This window comes from Mucor mucedo (genome assembly GCF_025094135.1).
Source record: "Mucor mucedo strain NRRL 3635 chromosome Unknown EV154scaffold_116, whole genome shotgun sequence".
Lineage (NCBI taxonomy): Eukaryota > Fungi > Mucoromycota > Mucoromycetes > Mucorales > Mucoraceae > Mucor > Mucor mucedo.
Genome location: NW_026252400.1, coordinates 104,196 through 131,809, shown reverse-complemented (window position 1 = coordinate 131,809; position 27,614 = coordinate 104,196). Strand labels below are relative to the sequence as shown.

Below are 27,614 nucleotides of genomic sequence, written 5' to 3'. Positions count from 1 at the left end.
GCTTTTTTCTCTATCATATCTTTTTATGTTCATACTAACGCAAAATTTGTACTACGGTTAGCTCAACACGATGCAAATTACAAGGAAACTTAGATATGTTTCTATAGCCGCGGTTTTAACACTGTTCGGTACCATCTCTTTACCAAGTAAAGTCATTCCGCATGAAAAAGCCAAAGGAAAACTTTGACGTCATTCTTTTCTTATTCGGGTATTTGAGGAGATGCCAAGTGTTTCAAAAAGCAAGGTCACATCATATTTTGGCATTTAAAATCTATCATCATCCCCGGAAATAAAAGCCTGTATTTTAAATCTATCATAATTTATGAGTAAAAAGATTAATCCCCAAGAGAAACCCGACAACCTTAATGAAACTTCTTTTAGCGAGCCTGTCGTAAAAAAAGAATTCGGATATGAGCATGATTTCGATGCTATCAACGCCAAGGTTGAAAGTTTGTCTGCTTGCGTTGCGGATTTGCAGCGTCAACTGCGCGAAGCCCCCACAGCCGCAGTCGGACGATGTCCTAAGCCCAACAGAGGCAAGCAAATCGAGCTCGGTGTAAGATAAATTAAAATATTTCTGTCTAAATAATTATTAACAAATATTATAGCGCTTGGTCCATGCTGCGTACGTACGCTGTGTTGAGGAAGACGAAATAACGTTCAATTTAAGCGGATCAATGGTAAAGGACAACAGCCATGTTCGTGACAAGATTATTGAGTACTGCAAAGAATCATCGTACTTTGATAGATACCTCCTTAAATGTAAGACCGGTTTTACTTCTAGGGGTAAATCAATTGTTGAAGGAGTGATTTTATCATTCTTCAACAACATGAAGGCTAAGATAAGAAGTGATCGAGACCCCCTTGCAGTCCGTCAAGAAAGGATGAAAGGCAAGAAGGTAAAGGAGAGAAGATCGAGAGTAAGTGATACTTATAATATAAATAATATAAAAAAATTTGCTAAAGAGTACCTTTTTCTTATTAGAAACTCTCTCGTAGATTGGCCATGTTCAAGCGCCATCCCGAATCAGCACCTTCTGTTGCAGCACAAGGTGATTGTGACAAGGTTCTGGTAGGTGAGTGCCAGTCGGATGAAGAGGATGGATCCAATGATGATGGTTCGTTGGATTGTTTGGTACCAGCTTGGAGATCTGAGACTGTAGGTACAATTAGTATGACAATTCTCAAACATTACTAATATTTGTGATACCTTCCTTTTCAGTTGAATAATTTTTTTCAAAATCTTGACAATCTCCATGACAAAGTAGCAACAAGAAAGTGGGGTCAAAAACCCAGAAATAATTCTGTAGTTGACAAGGCATTGCCTCCTGATCTTGAGAGAGATCTTCCTACTTGGTCCAAAGCTGTATAAAAAACAATTAAAAATGCAATTAAAAAAATAAATCGGCTTTACTATTCTATGAAAGGTAAAGAAGATATTGCTATTACTCAAAACATCAAAGTACATACCAATGAGGAGTAAATGTTTGCGATGGGAAGGATACAAAGTTCAGACTCGTCTTTAAAAGTGATTTGACAAACTCCACTGTTACTCGAATTGAGCGTGGTGATCAACGTTTGGTGGGGCTTGTAAAAACAAACACAAGCAAAGGTGAAAGTAACGGCCAGAAAAACTTCGACTTCGACATGAAGAAGTATGTCATGTCTGAAGAAGAACTTGATCTGAGCAGGCCTCAATTGAAGAGACATACGAGCAACGTTGTGGCTGTAATATGTTCTTATAAAAATACCTCTGCCTGACACAGTTTTATTTGAGTTGTAATAGTGACCCATGATTGAATTTGGCTTACCCTGCTTTCGGGTTGGAGCACCATCAACAAACAATTATGAAACTCCTCGGATATCGAGCGTTAATAATTAACCAAGTGACCGAATTGGGCATAGAACATGACCATAAGTTTCACATGGACTTGTTGTGTCATTGTATGCTAGGAACTCAAAATTATCGAAAGTGGATATGACTGTAAGATCACCGCTTTTAACAAAGGGAGTAGTATCTTGTTCATCTATCTTGAAGCTCTTGAAAACATCACCATCATACACGTCATATTAATGGTCATCGTCTTTAAATTTCTTGATTTCCAAGCTTAACGGAATCGGTAAAATTATCGCGCTTATAGAACTTTCGCAACGTTTCCATGGGATTGAATTTTACATGTACATCGCACTGGGTAGATACTTTTTAGCTTTCGTGACAATGTACATAGGTTTGCCTCATATTCGAGAAACATTACCCAGTAGATCGGAAGGGTAGCATATTTACAGGTGAAATTAGCTTGACGGTGAAGATCGTCATGCTCAATTGAAAAAAGGTAGTAGCACTTTAAACAATCAACGTATTGTTTGGCACCGCGGAAAAAAAAAGCCATTCACATCAGATTTTTTTTGGATCTAGATCTTTTTCTTGGAAATTAATGGGTCCTCTCCATCAATTACGGTGCGACATTTAAAAAACCCATGATAATTTTACTGGCATTTTCAGTAAGATGGGAATTTAAAAAGAGCATCATAAGATAGAACATAAACGTGAGAGGTTCTGAAGGAAAAAACCGTAAACATAAAGTATCATCAGAAGCAGAGCCAGAAGTTTTACCAGGAGTATTATTAGACGTATCACCAGAAGTGTCTTCACCTTCATTGGTACTATTCTCGGACACAGTGTCGCTTACATATTCGGATTTCAGTACGATATCTTTTTTTTTTGTTTGTTAAATAATTTTAGTATATTGGTGGGTATAAAAAACTGTATATATTGACATGGCCTACTTTCGTCATAATGCTCATCAAAAACATTTATTCCATGGGAACCATCTATTAAGATGTCACCTTCAGCATCGACATAAGTGGATACCAAATTACGGTTCATAGTATAAACTAAAAGGCAAAAACAAAAACGAAACAAAAAAAGGGACAGTACATGTGTACGTTATAATCTTTACGTATCTACAATATATGTTTTGTATTATTCCGTTTAACAACAGATATTTTTTACATCGTTCTTCACAAACACGTTTATCAGTGTTCTCATAATGTCGGCTGATAGTTGACTGGTTGGCCATAACGTATTACAGAAGTATGGCCGTTTTTGAGGGGCCAAGTATAGTGCTTACGAAAAAAATAGATAAGATGTGTAAATGTGTAAAATAGAGTTAAAAATTTGAACATCTTAAAATATAATTTTTATCAATGATTGAAGTCGACACTTGTGTGTTCGAAAGGTTGGCAGGCTAAAAGTATTCAGGTCCAATTGACGCTCCGTAAAAAAAATTGAGATCCTCTTATTTTCTATAAAAAAGTATACATTGTGTACTCGTGGGGAGGATATCATAGCTTCTTTTTCAAAACTTGTTAGACCAGTATACTTAACGCAATTAAAAGCTTGCAGTCCTAATGTCTTGTTCTTTTTTTATTTTACCAAGCGTAACACAATAATTGACCAAGGCTGCTGTTCCAGAAAAAAAAAGTTTTTTGTTTTGCTTTCTTTTTCTTTTTCTTTTTTTACGAAATGTATATCCAAGTCAACGTAAGTAACATAATCTAATTGGAGGTATCATTACGATAAAGGGTGGATTGTCGATATTCCAAAAGATGGACAGCGATATCATTAGTAATAATAGGAAGGTAATTAATTTTTTCTTTTCTTTTTTTTAAAATAAACATGACTGACCCTCCTGAAAAGTTGCTTGTTAACTAGGCATTTGGATTAGGATTATGAGTATATTAAATACCATTATTTTGGGTGAGGCATTACAATGGACTCACATCGTGTTTATAAAGCATTGCTTTTATTTACAAACAGATCAGCGCCGCTATATTTACTTGCATGAATGACGATTGGGATAAGGATAAAAACTTAACATCCCTATTGGTACTTATACACCAATGACATTTATCTTTCCTATTGAATTATATATTGGATGTATCATCAAAAAGTTCACGGTTTTTCTCTTATAAAAAATAATACAAATTTATTATCACATCCACCATACAAATGATGAAACCGATATCTCACATCCACTGTCTATTTTACAGGAACTTGACCTTTCATCACCAAATTTTAATAGGACGTGGATCACAGCTATATGCATTAAGAATCCGGAGATCAGTATTCTACCATGACTTTTGCTCACGACTTTGAGCTGGTAGTATCGTCTTTTTTCTTTTCTTTTTTAATAAATCAATGCTTTTTGGAACTCAGAATAGCCCACACAGACACACTGTAATAAGCGTGCAAAAACATCAGTTTTAAAGCTATCTCGGTGAAAGTAGTACCATTAGAATGGAATTATATATATATATATGGCGTATGTTAAGTATGGGAAAAGAACCTCATTTGACAACTTATCATATCCACTCATAGGCATAAATAAAATCAAAATATATAACCCCACCCCCATAAAAACATGTAAAACTATCAATGCCGGAGCAGTCTTTACCAAAATAGCACCATTAGAAGGGGAAGACGTCTAGGTATTGATAAAAATCAAAAAAATTTAAAATTATGGCCAGATAAACAAACTTTTTTTTTTTTTTTTTTTTTTTTTTTGCTTGACCACACCCCCAATATGGCTTCTTTTTTTCCTGGCTAAATTTTCCTTTTTTGTTTTTTCTTTGCTTAATGATTTCTAGCTCATCCTCAAACATTACTTTACGCAAGTTTATAATCCACAACACATGGCCTCGAAGACTACAAGTTCAACAAACGAAACGTTATTGACCTTTGCATTGAATTTAAGGAAGCATGTACATTACACCCTAAAACGTAAAAAAACTGGAACAGCCATTTTAACAGCATTATAAAAAATTTTAGAAGGTCAAGATGCCTTTTGTCTCTAAATGCAGCTACAGTTTTAAAACTGGCACAATAACAATCAGTGTTTCTTATTCACGTCGCAACTAGAATAATGTTTTTTTCTCAAAACTTTCTAAATACCCAGCCTTTGACAAGCAGTGAAGTTCTAGAGATAATTTTGCAGCATTTTATAAGCGATAATCTCTATGATTCTAGATTTTTATTGATTCGGTATAAAATAAAGAGGATAATTATGCGAGATTGATATCTGATGTAGAGGCAAATCCCTTTCGTATCAGTAAGAAAAAGGAATGGCATGACTACAGCTTGAGAACATATTCAATTGCTGAGGAGTACAATACTTAATAGCCTATATGATGCGATCAGACATACTCGTGGAAAGCTTGTCTTGGGATACGGACGAAGATCAACAAAAGCAACGCTTACCTTCCAGCGTGTTAACCGATAGACCCATCATCAATCCTTCAAGGGGAAGAGTCAGTGTCGCTGCAGGTATGGTCGTCACTCCCGATGAATTAGAAAGCACTATCGGTTCAGGAAAATACAAGACCTTCTCACCCTCTGACATAATCCCATAATCGGTACCCTCAGTCCTTAATTTTTTGACATCGGCTTTTCGTTCACAATAGACTCGCTAATGATTTTTAGACTATTTTCGTGGTCGTATTTGGGGGTGGAAAAATCATGATTAGGTTGTTGTTATGTTGGGGATACAAAACGCATGTATTTTGGTGCAGCACAACAACAACAAAAAATGGAGAAAAAAAAATTTTAACCACTCTAAAAAAAAACACACGAAATTATTCCAACTATCACTCGAGGTCTCAGTAATCTTGCTGAGCTTTTAAGGCTAATTATACGCACACCATACTTTTTGATTGGTGAAGAGAATAAATGTGGTTTTGAGTGTGAGCTCATGCTCTTAGTCTGAATTTTATTTTGTGTTTGGGTTTTGATTATTATGAGATAAAGTAAATAAGTTTGGGAAAATGTTGAGGATAAAGGAAGTAAATTATAAAAAGTATCCTTTCTAGTTGTTTTGACACGTCGTTGACACAAATGTCTCGGTGCGCGTCGAATATTTTTTGGGGGAAATGTTTACTGTTGGCCATTTTTTGACTTTGGAAGGCTTCTTCGTTTTGTTGTCAAGTTGAGGCAAAATCATATAAAAATGGCTGTTGGGAAACAAACGTTGTACGGGATTATTCATTGTTTCCATATCCAGACCAAGAAGTGGTACAAAAGTAATTAAATCTTTAGCATACATGACGTTTCCATCATTGTCTCTCCATGCGATATCATACTTATCGACTTTTGGTGTGGTTACATGTAAAATGCCTGGCCTTTTAAACGTAACAGCAACAATTTGGGGGCATCCGTAACAGTCAAACCAAAGATAAGTCATCAAGACAGGGGGCCTTTGTTGATTGCAACTTTTTTGAGGTATGCGCTTCGTTTAGCCCATATGTGTTGTAAAGAGTGTTAGCATATTTTGGCTTGATCTGCTTGATCACGGCCGTTGATGGTTTGCGAAGACTTAGGGGAGTTTTAGTTTTTTTTTTTTTTTTTTTTTTTTTTGCTCATTAGATATTCTTTCATCGTCGTGCTCCACACCAAGTTTGTTTCTTTTTTTGTCTTTTGGGCGACCCTTTTGAATTTCCACTATTTCAGGAGCAAAGGCAGTATCCAAACGGCCAGTCGAGTACTTATAAATCAACGCATCCATGTCTTTTATAAGATAGACTGACTCCTGTTGACTTTCCAAGACTTTACACAAAGACAGCAATTTTTCACGTCTTAATTAAACATGATTTGTGTTTCTACCTAATTCAGGGGGAGAGTCTTTTCCCAACTCGGCAACTATAAAAACCATTAGTTTCAATTATGGGCAAGAACATGATGGTGTGTCAATGAATTTTGCATAATTTTAGATTTTACCATTCCCTTTAACGTAAGATATTCTCCATCTTTGGTGAACGATGGACAATGGCACTTTGTTATTAACAAAAGAGACGGCAAGTATATGTCTGCATGGCAATCTGAAATTTTTTCTCATATTACACAGACAGTTCTCACCCGACCAAACATGACTTACATGGTCAGGGTTTTCTTCTGAAGTCTCCATTTCAATTAACTCGTTTTTTATGCTTTCAAAAGCAAAGCTGTAAACGTTTAAACGAATCAAAGAAAATTGGTCAGCGATATCATGCTCTAAGAAAACTGGTCGTTGAGAAACGGATTCTTTGATCAATAGCAAATTACAATAGTCCTCCTAAAGATGAATTATTTAGAACTAAAAACAAAGAAGAGATCGTGTTTTAACTACTACGTACTCTTTTTTTTTAACCAAAGATCAATTTTTTCCGTGACAACAGCCATGCTTCCGGATGAAGTGTTGTTACTTCTTTTAATGTGGGCATGGGTAGACTCAATTCTATTGGATGTTCTATTTGTCGTATTTGGGTACGATTCACTTAAGAATAATTAAGCAAATCGTTTAAATAAATAAACTATGAAATTAAAACAACCTTTGATGTTGCATATCAGCATACGCTTGTATACTGCTATACAACTTCTCCTACTTCGAGTACATACTTCTATATTAAAGATTGCATGATTGGCCTAAATACGATATACGAATGACAGCTGGATACAGAATGTTATACCACTGAGTTACGATATCACCGATTGAGAAGAGAATCTTCTCAGATCAAATCAAGAATTATAAGAAAAAGAAACCTAATATTAATAGTTCTCTCAATGGATTAGCTACCCATAGAGAGAATAGAACAGCTATTAATATAAATGGTTCATTTACTTAAATATTGTTATAATTCTACTGCTGATAAAGAGTATAAAGAAATAGTGTAGGAATTAATGGATACCTATCTTCTAAAACCAAATATACAAATACTGTTCTATCAAACAAGATAGACAGTTTATAAGATAAAGAAAAAGGTAATTGTGAGACTGGGTAAATTGAATATCGTTTTATTATTGAATTAGAGGATGGTTTATATAGGAATTGACAAAGTCCTTTCGGTACTTGTCAATTAATAGAGCAGGCTGAGAGAATGATTTATAATGTGAACATATTGCAGTAAGCATGTGTGGACCATGCGTGCATTGTAAGCTGTGATATTATTTATAAGTTGTTTTTATCATTTGTTAATGCAGATGTTGCGTGTAAACCGCGTGTACGTGAGGTGACACAAAATAACTATTTCGAGTTTCTTCGCTAAAGTAACTCACAGAATAGTGCTTGTATACACTACGAGATATTTGTGTATACAACAAATACCGATAAGGCATTTTATATTTGGGATAGTATTTTAAGTGTGTCGTAATACTAAAGATTTATTAGAATACTCATGCTCCCGATCCACTGATATGGGACAACGTTAACTGGAAACAGTTCGAACGAGTACTATTCATTTAACCTATAGCGGGAAACAAAGTAGACATCTATTCCAAAACCAGAAAGGTTAACTCATCATTAAAACTCAGGAGAGTTGTGCAATATGAAAAGGATCAATTATTTCATAGCAGCAGAGTTCTTTTAGTCTATTTTTACCTTTAATAAAGATATACTTTTATCTCATTACTTTCCAGTTGTATCAATTTTGTCAAATACCACATACAAAATGTGATAATAATGTAATGGATAATATTAATAAGTGTCGGGATAATGCAATAGTGATGTATGGTGATAATAATATGTAATTTTATGGTGATAGATATAAGAGTTAATAATAATGTAAGTAATCAGATTGTCGAATTACTGAAGTAGTGTTGTGATATCTATATTTTAGGGTGTTACTTCTTTGATCGTTTTCTATTGGCCTCATTGGCATTGGGTACAATTCTTCTCTTTTGAGCTTTAGATTTCTGAAACCGTAATTCTATCTCAAGTAGCATATGTATGTCCGGTCGATGTTCGGTTCGGATAAAGTAACAGTCCGGTATGTCACGTGACTTTGAACATTATTAAGTATATATAACGTTAATATACTTCCAAAATTGTCAGGTTCTTTATCCTTGTTTAAGTGTCGCTCCCGAATTAGGTTAATGTGCTAATGCGTACAGTCAGGAATATAAATAACTTTAAACAGGAAGAAAGTTGTTTTATTAGATTACGCGTCTAATTACAATATACTACTACTAAACTAGTGACGTAACAGCCACGTGATCTATTTTGACTAATTACTCTAAGACCAAATAACGTCTTGACAACACCCCCCTTTCAAATAGTTGTACGTCTCGTGCAACTGAACTTCACAGAAAAAAAATTACTCTCTTGACTTTCCTCGCTTTCTTGGACCCGCAATTGGGCGAAACACTCTTCGTTTTTGACGATTGAACGACACCGCTTTCAGTAGATCTTGCAATTCTTGTTCACCTTCTGTGCTTGCTGTTGCGATCCTACTTCCCTCGACATGCTTGCGAAATGTGAATGGCCAAGATGGTACCACACCCGGTACTGGTGGCAGCATTGGGACCGTCGTCGTCATTACCTTGTCTTGCCCCACTGTCAATGACGCTTCCATGGGCGTTATTGACACCGCAGTCGTTGATTTTGCTTTTGCAGTACCCGATGTCAGAGGTGGTGGTAGTATTAAGGCCTTCGATTCTTGCCTTGCCGATGAAACTGGCTTCGCTGGTTGTATTGAGCTTCGCTTTATTTACCTTGATTAGACTTTCAAACTTCGCCTTGTCTTGAATAAACTTTTGTTTAGCCAGTTCTTCTTCTTTTTTCCGCTGTTCCTTTTCTTTTAGCAATTGCTTTTCTTCTTTTATTTGCTGCTCCTTCTCCTTCAGTAATTGTTCTTTTTCTTGCATTCTCAACTCCCAGTCTCTTCGTTCTTGAATTTCCTCCTTTTCTTTTAACTGTTTTTCCCTAAGTAGCTGAGCCTCTTTTTCTTGCTGAAGACGTTCTTTCTCCTTCTCTACCTGGATTTGCTTTGCTTCTTCTTCTTGCTCACTACGCCGCTTCTTCTCCTCCGCCTCCACTTTGAGCTGTCTTTTCTTATCTTCCTCCTCATCGACCGCCTCCATAATTTCAGTGTCCTCGATATCATCCCCAGAGGATATGTCTTTATAGCCATCCATCATGTTATCGAACTTGACCGATTCGCTTGAGCTATACATACTACTTTGGGACCCAGATTTCATCAGCTCATCGGATGCATCCTCTCCCATCTCCTCATCTACTGTTGGCTGTGATATAGTTGGTGATTGAGCTTCCTTATCGGATTCCATGGTAATATCCTCCTCAGATGTCCTCAGATTTGCTGACGCTGCATCTTCACCGACGGGCTGTTCAACGATACTTGTACCAGCACCAGAATCATTCTTACCAGCCTGCGATACAATGTATCCTCCCCCTCCTCGACCGCTTCTAGTTGATGTGGCTTGTTTGACAATTGCTCGGCTTGCTGTTGGGTTGTACCACGATTCTTGAGGCTTCTCACCCTTGGCATGCTTCAGACGATCCTTGTGAATTCTACCCTTTACCTTCTCCCCTTCGACCGTTTCAAGACTATAAGTGCCAAAATCATCATATTCTTGCGTGATAATATATGGGCCCTTAAACCGAGGTTCCAGCCCAAATTTACCCTCATGCTTCACCATCACCAGATCACCCACCTCGTATCCCACCGGCTTAATCAGTGCGTCCCATCGTTCCTTGTCTTTAGCACCCATTGCCTTTAATTTTGCTTCCGCCGCTGCCCTATGCTGTCCCAGAGCCGATAATTCTCTTGCTGTAATATCTGCTATAGTTCGCGGGTCCTGCATGGATTCGGAACAGACGTAAGGCTGTAGTTCATCTCCTGGAAGTTTGGGATCACGACCATATACCAAAAAGTAAGGTGAATAGCCAGTAGTCGAGTGTTTTCTGATTCTAGTAGCCCACAGCGCTGGTTCCACATAATCATCCCATTTGTGCAAAGCTCCTTGTACATACTTGCGAAGCATCTGTTTGATGATACCGTTATACCTTTCTACCTTTGCGTTTGTTCTTGGATGAAATGCTGACGTGAGTTTGTGATTTGTGCCCACCCGCTTCAAGTATTCTGATACGAGGCCACTATTAAAATTTGCTCCCCTGTCTGTTACAATCTCCACCGGCACACCAAACTTCATCACAATTTCCTCGTAAATAAAGTCTGCGACTGCCTCCTTTGTTGCATACGGTAAGGCCTTTGCAATTGGCCAGTTGGTTACATAGTCTACCGCTGTTATCAACCACTTGTTGCCTTTGTCTGTCATTGGCAATTCTCCCACAAAGTCAATATGCCATCGTTCAAACGCGCCTGGTACGTCGAGGGGGTGCATAACGTCTTGATGTGCTTGCTGCTGTGTACCACACAGTTGACATGACGGACATCTTGACACCCAAGTCTCAATATCATTTCGCATACCCGGCCACCAGTAACGTTCTCGAAACATGTTGTCCATATTCTTGATACCGGCATGGCCATAACCTTCATGATACTTATTGACTAGATCCGCTCGTTCTGAAAAGGGTATGAACTTCACCTCTTTTTCCACTAGCTCCTTGTCTTTATCACGGCACTTTGTTTTCCTAAAGACCACATTGTGCTTCACGATAAAATGTTCCTTCTGGTTCTCTAAAACCTCCTTCAGTTCTTTATCCTTGACCTCACCATCTTTATTGTTAATGTACAGTAAAGGCCAATCGTAACGAAATTCATGAGGCAGTTTGTCCCAAATGGAATACAAGTATTGAGGCTCCATCGGATTTTGCTTGTCTTGATGTGTTGCTGCGACCTGCGTATCACCCGGTGTTGATGGTACCCGTGATAGTGCATCAGCTGCCGTATTTTGAGCCCCTGGTTTATATTTGATTATTGGTGAGTACATCTCTAGTTCAGCAATCCAGCGTACGAGTCTTGGTGTTGGTTTAACCTGCTTGCGAAAATATACTAGAGGGTTGTGGTCTGAAAACACAACATAACCTGCAACACAGCCATCAATATAGCATCGCCACGTACGAAGCGCATGAACTATGCCCAATAACTCTCGCTCCTGTGCGGGAAAAGTCTGTTCCTCCGACGAGAGTTTCTTAGATTCATATGCTATTGGATGCCACGCAGAGGGATTTGATGGACTTGGTTGTAATAGGACTGCGCCAACCCCAAAATCACTGGAGTCTGTTTCGATTCGAAATGGCAAATTCATGTCAGGTACCTGTAACAGCGGAGCTGAAGTCAAGAGTCCCTTAATTCGATCAAAGCTTGCTTGACAAGAAGACGTCCACACTATAGCTCTCTTTTTGGGTCCTGTACCTTTTGTCAATTCCGTTAAAGGTGCGGCAATTCCACTAAACCCCGGTATGAAACGACGGTAGTGCTGGCTCAGCCCAAGAAATTGTCTAACCTGCTGAACATTCTCTGGTATAGGCCAGTTTTTGACAGCCTCCACCTTCTCCTTTGCCGGTAAAATGCCTTTTGCTGATACTTCAAATCCCAAAAAGGTTAACTCCCTCTTAGCGAAGTGACACTTTGCCCTGTTGACCACCAGCTTAGCTTCATCAAAACGCCTTAAAATTTCCAATACATGCGCCTTATGTTCCTCCTCGGTCTTGCTAATATCAATACGTCATCCAGATATACCAAACAGAACTTATCTTTGCAGTCTCCAATAACGGTATTCATGAGTGCTTGAAAACTTGGTGGAGCATTACTCAATCCAAAAGGCAGCACAAGGAATTCATATTTGCCATACCTGGTGTTGAAAGCTGTCTTGGGTACATCCTCTGGCTGAATCCGTATCTGATGATATCCTGACTTCAAATCCAAAGAGGTAAAATAAGATGCTCCTTTAGCTGGTCTAGACATTCATCGATACGTGGAAGAGGACTAGTGTTACGTACAGTGAGCTGATTAAGAGCTCTATAATCGATACACATACGGAGGGTTTGGTCCTTTTTTCTGCAAAATAATACCGGTGCACCCCATGGAGAAGAGCTTGGCTGTATTAATCCCAATGCCAGTAACTGCTTTAGTTGTTTTCGCATCTCCGCCAGCTCGACTGGGCTCATCTTGAACGCTTGTCGATCAACCGGCTTGGCATCCTTGGTGTTAATTACGTGCTCAAAACCACGGTCGGGAGGAAGTCCATTCAGTGTGTCTTGGAATACACTCGGGAATTTTTTGATAACCTCAGACCAGTAGATATCCAACTTATCTTCTCCGGATGCCGCTTCAGTACTTTCAGACACATACAGAATACAAGCTTCCGTCCCCTTTTTTCTCATCCATCTATTTGCTTGTTGGTATGTAATCAAATAGTTGAGAGAATCATGGTGATCACTTCCAACTCCTGCCTCGTTTTCCACTGTATCCTTGGTAGGTATAATTTGAAAAGTCTGATTTTGATCAGGCTTTATTAGCAACGTATCATCTGCCCACTGAATAGCCGGTGCGTGTGCCTTTAACCACGATCGACCTAGGATTAGATCAAATTTGCTGTCATAAACAAACGCGCAAATTTTACTTTGATATCCTTGAAGATTAAGGACAAAAGTGAACTTCTGATTGATTGTATCGACCACTCCTCCGGCTGTTTCTACCACCCGTTGTGCTTCATCGAGTGTCCCATCCAGACGGTCCGCCATGACCGGTGAAATATAACACTCACTAGCACCTGTATCTACTAAAGCTCTCACCACAATCGGATTGCGACTCTGGTTGTTTGCTTGAGCATTACCCTCGTACAAAGGTAGAACTGTCTTTGTTGAGGTGGTGTTATGAAGCTCAATAAGATGACAGATGTCATTATCACACGCTGTAATATCTATCGTGTTGCATATCAGTGATGTATCGAGAACAATAGAATTACGTTCACGCACCTGATGAGAAGACTTATCGACATTATCCTGGTTTGGCAAGTAATGGGTAGAACTTTCAGCTTTATTAGAACTATTTCCCGCAGAGGTACTATTATTATTGGTGTTGTCTTGACGTGATTCACCGGCGTTGGCTTCCATTACATGTAGCTCTCTGTTTCGGATCTTTCTCAACAACTCACGCTCGCCGCTCGTGACCTTCTTGAATTCGAAACAATCACGCTTAAAGTGACCCGTCTTACGGCAGAAATAACATTGCCTGTTATTACTGTTGCTGTTGTTGGAGCCCTTGTTGTTTGTGTAACTATCTTGACCTTGTCTTGAGTTTTCATTCCTATTACCACGGTTCGCATTACCAGTGTAACCCGACGAAGACTTTTGACGACGGTAGTTTTGAATAACATCCAACTCCATGGGGTCATTGACTTCCATTGACGATGAGTTAACATGAGACTGTGTAGCCAGATGACGAGCTAACACATGAGATTGGGGCGAACGAGCAGCTTCGTATGACAGTGCTGTAGAGAAGTAGTAGTCTAATGTACGCTTGTTACGAGGAATGTTACGTAAAATAGCCCTTACTTCATCCGAAAGAAGACCCCGCATAAATCTATCACACTTCTCGTCCTCCGTTATATCTTCGAGCAGAATACACACGTCCGTAAATGACTCCACATAAGCCTCAATTGTTGTAACCTGTTTGAGAGCAGCCAATTGATCACGCGCGAGGAGGTCAGAGTTATCCGGTCGAAACTTTTCAATCAACAGCGTCTTGAACACGCCCCATGTTTTTGGTTTGTGTGCCGTCTTCCTCAGCTGCCTGTGCCAATGGAGTGCACGTCCACTGAGATAGCTCGTCGCAAACAAATACGTTCTCTCTTCATCCCACTCATAAAATTCTTGATGACTTTCCACCGATGTGATCCAATCATCTATAACAATAGCATCCCGTACACCATCGAAACAAGGAGGGGCCTTGAGGCGGTGAGGTACATCGCTTGTCTGTCTTGCTTGAGAGCTCATTGCTGCCGCATGCTGTTGTTGTTGAATAGTTAACTGCGCAATTTGACCTTCCAAGTAAGCAATTCGCTCTTGCTGATTCCCTGATGAATCTCCCATGACTTACTTGTTCTTGTAAGAGTCACTGTTTTCCTTGATTCCTTATTTAATCCCGCGTTGAGTTATTTAGAACGCTCCCTTTTTGTAACAAAAAAGTATAAAAATAATAAGCTTCCCCAAGAGAACAAAAAAAAACGTCTTTTTCTGTTCCCTCTATAGTCTGATCGCTTTGTGCTGGTGCTACCAGTTGTCAGGTTCTTTATCCTTGTTTAAGTGTCGCTCCCGAATTAGGTTAATGTGCTAATGCGTACAGTCAGGAATATAAATAACTTTAAACAGGAAGAAAGTTGTTTTATTAGATTACGCGTCTAATTACAATATACTACTACTAAACTAGTGACGTAACAGCCACGTGATCTATTTTGACTAATTACTCTAAGACCAAATAACGTCTTGACAAAATCATCAAATCCGATCTTAGCTCAGTTGGTAGAGCGGGAGACTGTAGTGTATATTGTCATCTCTAGGTCACTAGTTCGACTCTGGTAGATCGGAATTCTTTTTTACTTTTGGTGGTGCGTGTAGACCTGTTTTGGTTGCTGTTCTTGGGTTATTATAATGCAGATACAATCTGGTTAATGATTGTGTTTTTTTGGTTGATGACACATACACACTATATATCCTACCTATAATCTACTTGACATTTAATAGCAACCCAGCACTGAAACATAAACCATTAACTGATCAAGATATTAATGTCTACTTCTTCCCAACGCTCCCAGCTGATCATCCGGGAGAACAATCTATTTCAATCCTTTGATATAAAAAGGGTCCCCTTTTCCATTTAATAAAAAGATATCTAGTTTTAGTCTCAAACAATTTAACCGTTTATTTCTTGGAATATTTTAGTTGACAAAGAGTTACATATAATTGGAATAATGCAGTAAATGATTGACTATTCAGTTCTTAGTGAGATCCATGTTGTTTTATATGGTTATCTGATAAGTATGTATGGTAACGAGTATTCTGTCAAACAAGATAGATAGCTATAAGGTAAAGAATAGGGTAGTTATGAGATTGGGTAAAATTAAATATCGTTTTGTTACTGAATTAGAGGATGGATTATATAGGAATTGATAAGTCATTTTTAGTACTTGTCAAGCAATAGAGTACGCTGAGAGAATGATTTATGATGTGAATATACTGCGGTAAAAATGTGTGGACCATACGTGCATTGCAGGCTAATGTATTCTTTATAAACTGCTTTTATCATTCGTTAATGCAAATGCTGCGTGAAAACCATCTTTTTTGAGCTTCTTCGCTAAAGTATATGACAAAATAGTGCTTGTATACACCAAGAGATATTCGTGTATACAACAACGACCCAGTACAGTTTATCACAGCCTGTTACTGAGGTATCAGCTAATGATAATACGTCACTTAATAATTCGATCCAATCACTAAGACAATGCCATGTTTCAGAAGATAGAAACAAAGTACCGTCGACTCTTTACCAGATTCGATTTCACGGACGTTCTAATATAAAAAGCGTCCTTTCTTTTGCGATAACCTTCCCTACATAGCTTTAATAAAGGATTGATATGGACCCGTTTTTATTAATTCTGCTTTAATCTAAATGACATCTCAAAACATCACAGATATTATTAGAAACATGCTTTTTGATATGTTCCACGTTATCTGAGTGATCCAAGACATAGTAGATAGTTAGATGCTATCTTTCTGCTATTCTTGATGAAATATAGTCTCGCTTACTTGATTAGTCTCACAAGAGGTAAAGAATATTTTTAATTTGGCATAAATTGGAATTGGTTGGCCAGTACTCAAAAACTCTAAAACAGACCTCGCCTTTCTTCCGATTCGTGTATTCACTAGTATGACAGCAGGAAGCTCGACCTTCTCAAAAGTTGTAGTCCTCGTAATAAATGACAAATGGTCAAAATAGCACCCGACGAACAGAGATTTCTAGGCGGGACTTTCTATATTTTATTGTGATTTCTGGTCATCCAGAATGTGGTTTAGAAATTGTTTGTTTCTCGTCTGGGTACTTCTTGATTATGCAATGTGCTGTGCTATCGTCAAAGTCAAATTATTAAGAAATACAAGCTGATTTTGGGTCAAGATGAATGGATATACCACAAATCAGTTCACGAGTAAAACTGTCAGATTGTTTCCTCTTTTATCGGTGTTGTTGTTAATGTTCTTTAAAAACGGCATGTGGAGTATACAAACTTTAGAACCTAATGAGATAACCTAGTCTGACTACTATTCTTATTCTTTCTAAAGACATTCGTCTGAATATCTAATTGTTGCCGTTTTCATCTTTTCGGAAAACGCTTTGAAGTCTGTCCGAAAGTTGTTTTTTTTTTGTCCAAATTTAAAGTGTTAGTACTATAATCAAGCTCTACATCTGCTGATATGAAAATTAAGTTACAAATAATCGTAGATATGCAAAAGACAACAGACAGAAATAAAAAAAGGAGGAAATATTATTTGCATCAATTACAAGATAAATCGCAAAACTGGGTGAAAACAAAGACAAAGAATATTTATTACTGAGTAACTGTAGGAATAATCCTATCCCGTTTAACAATAAGACATATTATTATTGGCAGCAACAATAGTGTTTAAAAGTAGAGCAAAAGTGTCCTGATGTTCATACCATTGAATTCACCCTATGTTGGAGATTTTTTTTTGTTTTGTTAAAAGACAATTTTTTTGGGCTATGATGATAATTTATTTTGTTTTTTGAAGAGAATCAACTTGTTCACGTAATTCACGTATGACGCAATCACAGAATAAAGCGACCGTCTTCTTGATCATGACCAAACCTTTGTCAGTTTTGCGTGCAATTTCCGACGGATCAAAGTCATCAAAAACGATCTCAAATCTAAATTTGCAAGCACTACAAGATGCATATAAGTTAGTTTGTGTGAAAAATAAATAAAAGATAAATATATAAATACTTACGCATTAAAAAACCGAAGATTTTCAATAGCTCTGTAAGTGCGTCTGCTATCATTGTGTATTTTTGTGATAAATCCAAACGGTCTTCTAGAACGTTTCACGACACTATTATATACATTACAAAGAACAATACCGTCACTTTTTTTTTCACAAAGGCAATACGGGTTAGTAACATGTATACAGCGGACTAGAGGTATACTCACGCCAAAAATTGCAAAAATGCATCCTCATCTTCTTTGGGGTCGGGAAATTCATCAACGACATGACCATCCAAATTATCCATTAACAGAGCATGATATCTTCCTACATAAGGATTTTGTCAAGTTCTCAAACTAATTATTTTTGTACTTCCCTCGTGCGATTATTACCATTCAAATCATTTTCAAATGAACCACGTTTCAGCCATTCGGGTATACCATTCGTTTTTTTAGTACTGATGTCTGTGATCTTCTTTAAATTTGTTTGTTGCTCAAGCTCGTTTTCTGTCAAACTTAAAATCGAGGTTTTACCCATCAAAGCTTGAATTTCGGGCGTAAACATAGCAGGAGGGCTTCCAATATGATGAGGTGGATTAAAAGCGTGTGCCTCAACTACATCAAGGTATTTATGAATAGCAAGCCTCTCTTTTTCCAATAATTCAAAATCGGAAGAGCGATAAAGAAACCCGTCACCATCCTCGTCCTCTTCGTCATCATCCTCTACACGATGTTGATTTTCCAATTCCTTCATAGATTCCAATAGATCTAATGATGCATGCCTTAATTTACTTACGGCTGTATCTGATAAATCGTGACGGTGGACCGTGTAATTCCTTACAGAGCTTAACATTTTTGTCACTGTTTGTAATAAAGGTATAATTTGGAATGTGCTATTTTCAGTTGATTCAGCTAAAGGGTGTGAGGAAGCCGATGAGGAGGAAAGGCGTGGTCCAGTAACCATGGCCCATGTTGAAAGCGTAGTTTGGATATCTTCAAAACACAAACTCAGCAGTACGTCTAAATCTGTTTCAATATCCAAATCAATCCAGCTTGGAGGTGGTGCGCGTGGTGTAGGTAGCTGATCATCAATATCATCTGGCTCTTCCATTAAAGGACCATGAAACCCTAAAGTGCCTCCTCTTTTTTTTTTAATTAGGCTGACGTTGGACTTCAGTTCTTTTAAACGGATATAAACACTTACTTGTTTACTTTCAAGTCCCTTTTAGCATAAAAGTTTTGTAATCTTTCGATAGAACCAAGGGTTAATACGGATGATCTTCTTTGAGCTACAACTATTGTCAGGACTATTTTTTCTAGCTTTATGGTTGCACATGATTATACCTGATCGAGCAAAACCTTTTGTCTGAATGCCGTTTATAGGTTTTAAATATCTTCGACCAAATGGACTTTGTGCACGTACAATATTATCGTTGGGGGGAAAAGGAGAAGATACTCTTCTCTCAAAACTTGAAAGGTCGTCGTCTGTCAGAGGAGGAAAGTTTGAAAAGGAATCAAGGCTACCTTGTGTTGACATAGCGTCCTCTGAGGACGGTGAATCTAGAGGGTGCTGCAACATACTGCAAAAAGCGGGGGCTTAAGAAAGAGTAAAAGAAAAAAGAAAAAAAGGAAAGGAATGGTTGGTAAATAATAGCTAGTGCGATCTCCCCAGTCACGGTGTCACAACCAAGGTTACATTGTTTTACAGGCACATAAAAAACATACTTGACTTAAAAATAATTTAAGACAGGAGGGAAAATAAACTATATTGATATAATACATTTTTTTTTTTGGAGACAGTATGTAATCTGGCTTTTAAGCGCGTGTATAGTTAATTTACATGGAAGTATTTCTTAATTCTTCAAGTCTCTTGACAATAAACATGCTGGTGTCAAGGAAGCGATCGACACAGTTTGATAAACAAGCTTCCTCACTACGATCCAATTTGTTATTCACCTTGGAAATACACTTGTCCTACAACGCATCTTTAATCTCCCTTCCTTCCCCTCATATGCATAATCTGACTTACCCAACAGTTATCAGTTAAAGAATGTACAGTTTGTTGAACGCGAGCCTTGGCTTGTTCAGCTTCAAGGAACTAATATTTCATAGTTAATATCCACTAATGACTTTTGCCTGTTCTCCCATTTACCTGAGCAAGTTCACGTTGATCGTTTTCTGAGAATTGAGGTTGAGACATTTGATGTAAAAAGTTAGAAAGAAGAACGAAAGATTAAATAGACTGGGGGCAACCTAGTCTTTCCTCACTCCGCATTGCGCTTACTCAAAAGTGGCTTATAGCTGGGTTTCACTTTTTTGCATATTGACATTTCGATTTCAACAAAATCATACACAGGTACAATGATAAATGACATTCGCAATAAAAATGAACCCTCTCTTTCAGTCTCAGTTAAAAAAAAACCTCTATTTATGGTTGCTTTAAACTTTAATGTATTCTTTTTTAGATATCTAATTTCTATATGTACAAGATATGAGGATCGTTAACTTAATCTTCCATCGGGGTTATTGTTTTCATTTTATCAACATTTGTTTGTAGCGCATCGATAAGATCTGACAGTTTGTTTAATTTACATTGATCATAGTAAAAATTGTCCAGATTTCCTATAATACTGTTTCCAACCATGGAGTAAAAGTCCCAATTGTCAAAGGAGTTAGCCATTGTGTGCGCATTGTCTGTATGAAAGTATAACTCGGTAGCTGTATCAAAGGCTTGATCACAAAAGGAACATGAATGCATAACAATCGAACACTCTTCTTCACTGTAATCCTCATCATCCTCATCATCCTCATCAAAATAAACCTTGGGACTCTGACACGAACAGCTGAATACGAGCGATCTATTTGCAAAGTCAACATTGTTGGTGGAAAAATTGAGCCTTCCATAACGGCGTTGTGATTTTGTGCAGGCATTGCATCTATTATATTGCATTTCAGTTCGTATTTTTTTTTTAAAAACTAAAACCAATAATAAAAATTTGGTCTTTTATATAATTTTATAACAATGCATTATTGCTACAAAGAAATATTAATAACAAAACGATGATGATTGTTATATATAAAAAGCCTATTTATAGAAAGATTTCAGCGTGTCAATTATTGTGCATGAAAACTTTCTCTTTCTGGTGTTTGTCATTTTGTTAAAAATTTGTATCCAAGTCACAGCCACGTGTACAGACTAGCTCCATATTGTTTCTTTCATGTGTAATTGTCGACACTTTAAAATAATTTGATTGTCCAAAATATTAGTACTTTGGAATACTATCCTGATCTCCCAGGTACTAACAAGCTTTTAATTAAAAACCGATTATTTCCATGCTAGTTACTTTTGATATTTTTTCTTATTTTATCCCTGGAGAACCATCAACTTTCAATGGTGCTACGACTATTGTCATAAGTTTAGGGAGATGAGTCGTAATTATCTTTTGGTTTTAACTCAGCCCCATTTTATAACGCTTTTAACCAGTCCATGTGAAAACAGTAAATCATAAATTAAGCATTAGCATTGCCCGCTGTTATTGCTGTCCACAATGCTTATAATGCTTAAGTATGATGTGGTTTGTGGTTTGTCGAGTTATACACTATATTATCACGCTTTTTATTTATAGAATACAATTCATGCTCAAACGAAAAGTGCTCTTTTACTTTCTGACAAGTCAAGTCTGAGTTCAGGTCTTAGTTTAGACGTATTATTGGGAAGTGCCTTAATCTTTATCTTCCAATTAATTAAACCAAGCTTTGTATCTCCTTGTAACAGGTTTAGAAGAAAGTAAGAACTGTTTATTCATCAATGTGGGACATCCTTTATTTATATTTTCATACTTTAGTATGTGCATTATTTGATACATTTTTGGATTGATATGTTGAAATCTGTTTAGTCTAAGGGCCTTTAACTTCAATGTAGTCCAAGCGGCGACAAATGAAATCAGTTAAATCTCAGCAATGGCTTTTGGGAGCTGCAAATGCGCTAGACATTTTATTTTTGCTTTCACTTTATCACCTAACAATAAACATGGCACCTCATCCCATTCCCAAGATCTACCCAACTCCCACACCAGAAATTCAAGAGCGCTTGAAGCGTAGATTGCAGACACCTAAAGCCATGGCACCTGCACCCAGAGCCCGAAAGATTCAAGTTTTGTCATGGGCAGTTTCACTTTGTAAGTATTCCAGTTAATAATTTAAATCATTCGGGTCTTCTTTCTAAACATTTATTGTAGCACTAAGTGCATATGTCGTATTATTTGCTGATTTTGGTACAGAGAAAAACTGTTATACCCCTGTAAGTAGAATAAAAAAAAGAACACCTTCATGTAGCTAATGTGAATATAGATTCGTGAATGGTTTGAGAAAAAGAAGCAAGGTTTCTGGTCCTTGAGTGAACAAGAAAAGAAGGAATTAAAGGAGCAAGGAAAGCTTTAGATAGACATATTCAATCATTGTAAATAAATCACCTGTAATCACACCACTACTTCACCCATCAATGCATTAAAACCCCATTTGGTCTTTTTTCTTTTTTTTTTTTTTTTTTTTTTTTTTTGTGACTCTCTTCAAAGGATGAGAACCGGGGTAAAAAATAAAGGGCCTGGATTTTTTTTCCTCTTTGACATATCCCTTTCTTCTTTTTGCTTCAAAAATGTTCTCTTTAAAGACAGCAGCCAACAAGGTCGTATTCCCTGCCACTCGTGTCGCTTCTCGCAGATGCATTTCATCCTCTGCTTCCAAGTCTGGTAAGCACACCTACATTTCAGACGTACCTTTTTTTTTCTTTCATATCACATACTCATAAAACGTAGCTTTGATTTCTACCCGTATGGCCCTTGCCTCCGGTAACAAGTTCGTAAGTACTCTACTACGGAAACATACACGTTAATAAGATATTGACCTGAATTTTTAGACTGCCAACCTCCTCAACCAAGGTTATGTTTCCTCCGCTCCTTCTCGCTTCATGTTCTTTGGTAAGCATTTCATTTATCCCCTTCTCTTCATACTGCTTACTTATAATTAATAAAAGGTCGTCGTACTATGGCTACCGATTCTGGCAAGTTCAGCCGTAGCAAGCCTCATGTCAACATTGGTACCATTGGTCATGTTGATCACGGTAAGACCACTTTGACTGCTGCTATCACCAAGACTTTAGCTATTGAAGGTGGTGCCCAATTCATGGATTACAACCAAATCGATAAAGCTCCTGAGGAGAAGGCTCGTGGTATTACCATTTCCACTGCTCACGTCGAATACGAGACCGATAACCGTCATTATGCTCACGTTGATTGTCCCGGCCATGCTGATTACATCAAGAACATGATTACTGGTGCTGCTCAGGTAAATTAGGCTATATACAGAGAGAGTGGAAAATAAGAAAAAGAAAACTAAACAAATATTTTTTTTTTGTATGCGTATTTTAGATGGATGGTGCTATTATTGTAGTTTCCGCTACTGACGGTCAAATGCCTCAAACCCGTGAGCATTTATTGTTGGCCCGTCAAGTTGGTGTCCAAAACTTGGTTGTTTTCATTAACAAGGTTGATCAAGTTGATGACCCTGAGATGCTTGAACTTGTCGAGATGGAAATGCGTGATCTTTTAGCTGAATACGGTTTCGATGGTGAGGCTACACCCATCATCAAGGGTTCTGCTCTTGCTGCCCTCGAAGGTCGTGATCCCGAGATTGGTGAAATTCCCGTCAAGGAATTGATGGCTGCTGTTGATGCTCACATTCCTACACCCGTTCGTGATTTAGACAAGCCTTTCTTGATGCCCATTGAAGATGTCTTCTCTATCTCTGGTCGTGGTACTGTTGCTACTGGCCGTGTTGAACGTGGTACCATTAACAAGGGTAATGAAGTTGAGATTGTCGGTATGGGTCCTACCATCAAGACCACTCTCACCGGTATTGAGATGTTCCGTAAGGAATTAGATCGTGGTGAAGCTGGTGATAACATGGGTGCCCTTTTGCGTGGTATCAAGCGTGAACAAATTCGTCGTGGTCAAGTTATGTGTGCCCCTGGTACCGTCAAGTCTCACAAGAAGTTCATGGCTCAAATCTATATCTTGACCAAGGATGAAGGTGGTCGTCACACTCCTTTCGTTAACAACTACCGTCCTCAAATGTTCGTCCGTACCACTGATGTTACTGTTTCTCTTACACATCCCGAAGGTACTGAGGATCCCGATGACAAGCTCATCATGCCCGGTGATAACGTAGAGATGCAATGTGAACTTGTTCACGATATTGCCCTCGAAGATGGTCAACGTTTCACTATTCGTGAAGGTGGTAAGACTGTTGGTACTGGTGTCGTTACCAAGGTTATGGAGTAAGTTCATTTTGATTTGGAAAAAGAATCTAGCTGTATAAACCCCCCAAAAAAGAGAGATTTTCCTTCTTCTTTTTTTCCTCTCAATCCCCCTCATTATTACTTTTACAAAAGACAAAAAAAAATCTATAGATAAAATAAAAAAAAATACATATAAAAACGCAAAAGTGTGGTACCAGCAAGTAGTCGTTATGGCGGTATATTATAGGAATTGAATGAATGAATGAATGAATGAACACACTCAACAACAAGGGACATTTAGATCATTGTTTGGGATATGCGAGTTTTTGCCCCATAGTGTAGTATATTTGAGAGGGGAGGAGGAGCGTAGCGATTGTTTATTATCTAACAGTGCCTACACACACCAGTGATTCCTATTAGGTAAGAGCTTTCCCATCTGTTGGAATTTCAAAGCTTTAATCGCTGACTAATTCCGTCCGGGAAAGGGAAAAAAATGGAAAAAATAAAATGATTATAAAACAATTGTGCCTGAATTGATACTAAAGAAGTACTTTTTTTTTCTTTTCATCATGAGCTCTAACCATTCCAACTTGTTTGAAGCCGCTGCTGCAGGCGATATAGACTATCTCCAAAAAAACAAGAGTCAAATCAATGACAAGAACGAAAGAGGCTGGACAGCGCTTCATTTCGCTGCTCGTTTTGGACAATTAGAAGCAGCTGAATTCTTGCAAAAGAATGGTGCCGATCTATCCATGACCAATGGAGAGGGAAAAACAGCAAGCCAAGTAGCTATTTTTTGGGGAAATGACGAAATTGCGAAATTGCTTACACCCCATGTCGAAGAAAAAGCAACAACCCATACAAACCCTCTTTTCCCTGACAACTATACCGCCGTATTTGCCGGGAATCCTTTGAACAGGCAATTACAATGTACTATTTAGAAGTGACAATACATAATAACCCAATGCATTATTTAATCATAGATATGGCTGGAACCGTGGAAAACCCGAGTTTTTGTCTGCCCTTGCTCGTTCACCTAGATCCAATTACATTGTCTTAAACAAATTACAAGCTCTGTATAATACGGAAGGAGGTATTCATTATATCAAGTATAACCAGGTATTTTCTGCCGTAGATCGAGTTTATACAGACTGTGGATTCAACAATGCCAATACGGACACAATCCTAGTCTTTTTAGGTATTGATGAAAGCGAGGGCCAAGGTGCTGAAGGACAAGCTTATTGGGCTTTGGACTTGACACCTACAGGAGTTCACCAGGCTGAATATACCCAATTGATCGCAGGTAAAGAAATAAAGCATCATTTTTTTGTTAAAGCCACGTACTCACAGAAAGAATAGGATTTGAGTCTAGCACGCTCGAATTTGCCCCAACGCTTCCACGTGCATTTATCATGGACAAGTCAGTCAGCTCCATTATTGCCCAAGCAGCTGCCATGGGTACGATGAAGTCATTTGTGAGCCAATGGATCATATGATACTAATGTAAAGAATTTATACGTATAGTGGATTGGAATACTCGTAACGCCTACTGCTCAGCATGCGGTAAACGTACCGTGTTAGAAGAAGCTGGCCACAAACGTAGTTGTATCTCCGATCCTGAGCAAACAATCAAATGCATTAGCCACACTGGCGTTCAAAATTTTGCCTATCCTAGAACTGGTAACACTATTTTTTTTTGAGTTTTTGTTTATTTAGCTAAACCAAAATTACGTAGATGCCGTTGTCATCGTTTGCATAATTCATCCTAACGGTGATAAAATTCTACTAGGCCGTAACAAGAGATGGCCTAACAAAATGTTTTCTTGCATTTCAGGTAACAAAGAACAAAAAACAAAAAAAAAGTGAAAGCCCACGTTATTTATACATAAAGGAACACAGGCTTTATAGAAGCCGCAGAAACATTAGAAGAAGCTGTTCGCCGTGAAGCATTTGAGGAGACTGGTATTATTGTAGACCGAGTGGCCTATCACAGTAGTCAACCATGGGTAATTTATACGAAAATGTAATTTTTTGCCAAGATTTTAACCCCCCCTTTTTTTTAGCCCTTCCCCAACTCTCTTATGCTGGGCTTTTTGGCTGAAGCCGTGTCAACCGAGATTAACACGGATCTTGATCAAGAGCTGGAATCCGCAGTGTGGTATACACGTGCGGAGGTAATAGCCGCTTTAAACAAAGACCCAGATGCAAGCTTTTCGATGGCACCTAAAGGCTCACTTGCCTCTACCCTTGTTCATTCGTGGATTAACGATAAGAAATGGTACCCAAACGCAAAGATGTAGATACAAATAAAGATGCATCGCAGTAATAAATATAAATAAACAAAGCGCTCTTGTTTACAGTGTTTTCCTTTCATTTTCAGACCTTTTCGGACTTTTAGATTTTTATATCCAAATATATATTTGGACTTAACATATTTGATAAACATCTATCCCAAAATGTCTTTGAATAGCTAATCCAACCTTGCCAATATTAAGCAATAGCAGTAATTCTGAGTGTAATATGAACTACCTTACCCAATTATTGTCTTCTTCACATTTGCAAAACACTCTTCAATAGGATTAGGAAACGGCGAGTAAGGTGGTAGGAAAGAGGCTTATAGCCACGTTTGTTAATCGCTTATATGACAATTTCAGAGTAATGAATTATTATCAATAGTACCGGTACTTCGCCATATTCTTTTGCAGTATACTCTAATTACCGAATGATTAAAATTCGATCTTGTTTTATTCCTCGAGACTTGAACGACTTTGACGTTGTTTAGAATACCCTTGCCTCACTTTCCCAGCTCAAAACTCTCGTTCAGAATGAAGTTGAGTAACAGAGAAAGTCCAAATTAGAAAAAAGTAAACGCCTCACTTGGATAAGAGAACATGTCATGGATTATACGGATCCAGACGTAAATTAACGTGTTTTTTAGTTTTAACAATCGTTTTCTTCCATTTAAATTTTCACAACATATTTCGCAGTAATAGCCCTTAAAACCGTATACGATACATGTCTAGTCGATGGCGTAGTCACAATGACTGGTGTACCCTTCTCTGACTATCGTCGATGCTTAATGTGGTTCCTGAGGAATACAAAAATGTCTAATCTTGGTCGAAGTCTCTAAGTAAAATGGGTTTGTATCTTCTTCGATCCCATATCATTATCGCATTCTTCATCAAAGATTCTTCCTTTTGTCTCCATAGAAAAAAAAAAGGATCATTTTGTATATTCTCAGAAAATTGTCATCGAAATTCGATATACATACGAGGTCATACCCAACGAAGCCTTTCACCTTATATGCTGATGAAAATAACTCCACCGTAAAATGTGCTTCTAGTTATTTTAAAACAACAGTAAAGTAGCAATGGTCGGTATAAGCCCTAAATACCAAAGGAGGGTATCCACCCGCTCTACCACTGCTACTCGAGACCAGGATGAAACTAAAAACAACGCGGTAATTGGCTTTAGTTCACTGGCTTCTATCCCTTCCTCCGTTCCGAAGAAGAATATATAACTCAATTAAGTGAGCTGGGTATATTGGCCCCGAAACTTTTCAAATACAAATATGCTCATTATAAAATAGATTCA

At 37.9% G+C, this 27,614-nt stretch overlaps 8 protein-coding genes and 1 non-coding gene across 9 annotated transcripts; 6 read left to right on the top strand and 3 right to left on the bottom strand.

The window, feature by feature from the left end:
- Nucleotides 1-318: 318 nt before the first annotated feature.
- On the top strand, nt 319-1,410 carry EV154DRAFT_554995 (uncharacterized protein). Its single transcript, XM_051605246.1, has 4 exons — nt 319-556; nt 609-920; nt 986-1,159; nt 1,223-1,410. Exons 1-4 carry the CDS (start codon nt 323-325, stop codon nt 1,370-1,372), a joined length of 870 nt encoding a protein of 289 aa, XP_051453459.1. The 5' UTR covers nt 319-322; the 3' UTR covers nt 1,373-1,410.
- A 3,285-nt stretch (nt 1,411-4,695) lies between these two features.
- Nucleotides 4,696-5,412, top strand: EV154DRAFT_574852 (uncharacterized protein; the record flags this gene model as incomplete). Its single annotated transcript, XM_051606439.1, has 3 exons — nt 4,696-4,783; nt 5,058-5,111; nt 5,183-5,412. 3 exons carry the CDS (start codon nt 4,696-4,698, stop codon nt 5,410-5,412), a joined length of 372 nt encoding a protein of 123 aa, XP_051453458.1.
- A 9,824-nt stretch (nt 5,413-15,236) lies between these two features.
- Nucleotides 15,237-15,320, top strand: EV154DRAFT_t104. Its single transcript has one exon. It is a non-coding gene; the product is annotated as a tRNA-Tyr (tRNA).
- Nucleotides 15,321-18,086: 2,766 nt separating this feature from the next.
- EV154DRAFT_428091 (uncharacterized protein) lies at nt 18,087-19,304 on the bottom strand (the record flags this gene model as incomplete). The annotated part of the gene is made up of 3 exons (XM_051596395.1): nt 18,087-18,867; nt 18,930-19,014; nt 19,070-19,304. The coding sequence occupies 3 exons, from the start codon at nt 19,302-19,304 to the stop codon at nt 18,087-18,089; spliced, it is 1,101 nt and encodes a 366-aa protein (XP_051453457.1).
- EV154DRAFT_522601 (Tim10/DDP family zinc finger-domain-containing protein) lies at nt 19,297-19,993 on the bottom strand. The gene is made up of 3 exons (XM_051603015.1): nt 19,878-19,993; nt 19,755-19,823; nt 19,297-19,699 (listed from the first exon to the last, which is right to left on the bottom strand). Exons 1-3 carry the CDS (start codon nt 19,923-19,925, stop codon nt 19,562-19,564), a joined length of 255 nt encoding a protein of 84 aa, XP_051453456.1. The 5' UTR covers nt 19,926-19,993; the 3' UTR covers nt 19,297-19,561.
- A 238-nt stretch (nt 19,994-20,231) lies between these two features.
- On the bottom strand, nt 20,232-20,675 carry EV154DRAFT_568042 (uncharacterized protein; the record flags this gene model as incomplete). Its single annotated transcript, XM_051606054.1, has 1 exon — nt 20,232-20,675. The coding sequence occupies one exon, from the start codon at nt 20,673-20,675 to the stop codon at nt 20,232-20,234; it is 444 nt and encodes a 147-aa protein (XP_051453455.1).
- Nucleotides 20,676-21,403: 728 nt separating this feature from the next.
- On the top strand, nt 21,404-22,249 carry EV154DRAFT_522598 (uncharacterized protein). Its single transcript, XM_051603014.1, has one exon. It carries the CDS (start codon nt 21,663-21,665, stop codon nt 21,918-21,920), a length of 258 nt encoding a protein of 85 aa, XP_051453454.1. The 5' UTR covers nt 21,404-21,662; the 3' UTR covers nt 21,921-22,249.
- Nucleotides 22,250-22,370: 121 nt separating this feature from the next.
- On the top strand, nt 22,371-24,263 carry EV154DRAFT_605959 (elongation factor Tu). Its single transcript, XM_051607506.1, has 5 exons — nt 22,371-22,473; nt 22,540-22,583; nt 22,641-22,701; nt 22,758-23,068; nt 23,152-24,263. The coding sequence occupies exons 1-5, from the start codon at nt 22,380-22,382 to the stop codon at nt 24,061-24,063; spliced, it is 1,422 nt and encodes a 473-aa protein (XP_051453453.1). The 5' UTR covers nt 22,371-22,379; the 3' UTR covers nt 24,064-24,263.
- Nucleotides 24,264-24,327: 64 nt separating this feature from the next.
- On the top strand, nt 24,328-26,393 carry EV154DRAFT_522592 (NUDIX hydrolase domain-like protein). Its single transcript, XM_051603013.1, has 7 exons — nt 24,328-24,939; nt 25,004-25,323; nt 25,380-25,478; nt 25,545-25,700; nt 25,756-25,854; nt 25,920-26,026; nt 26,084-26,393. Exons 1-7 carry the CDS (start codon nt 24,590-24,592, stop codon nt 26,318-26,320), a joined length of 1,368 nt encoding a protein of 455 aa, XP_051453452.1. The 5' UTR covers nt 24,328-24,589; the 3' UTR covers nt 26,321-26,393.
- The last annotated feature ends 1,221 nt before the right edge of the window (nt 26,394-27,614 follow it).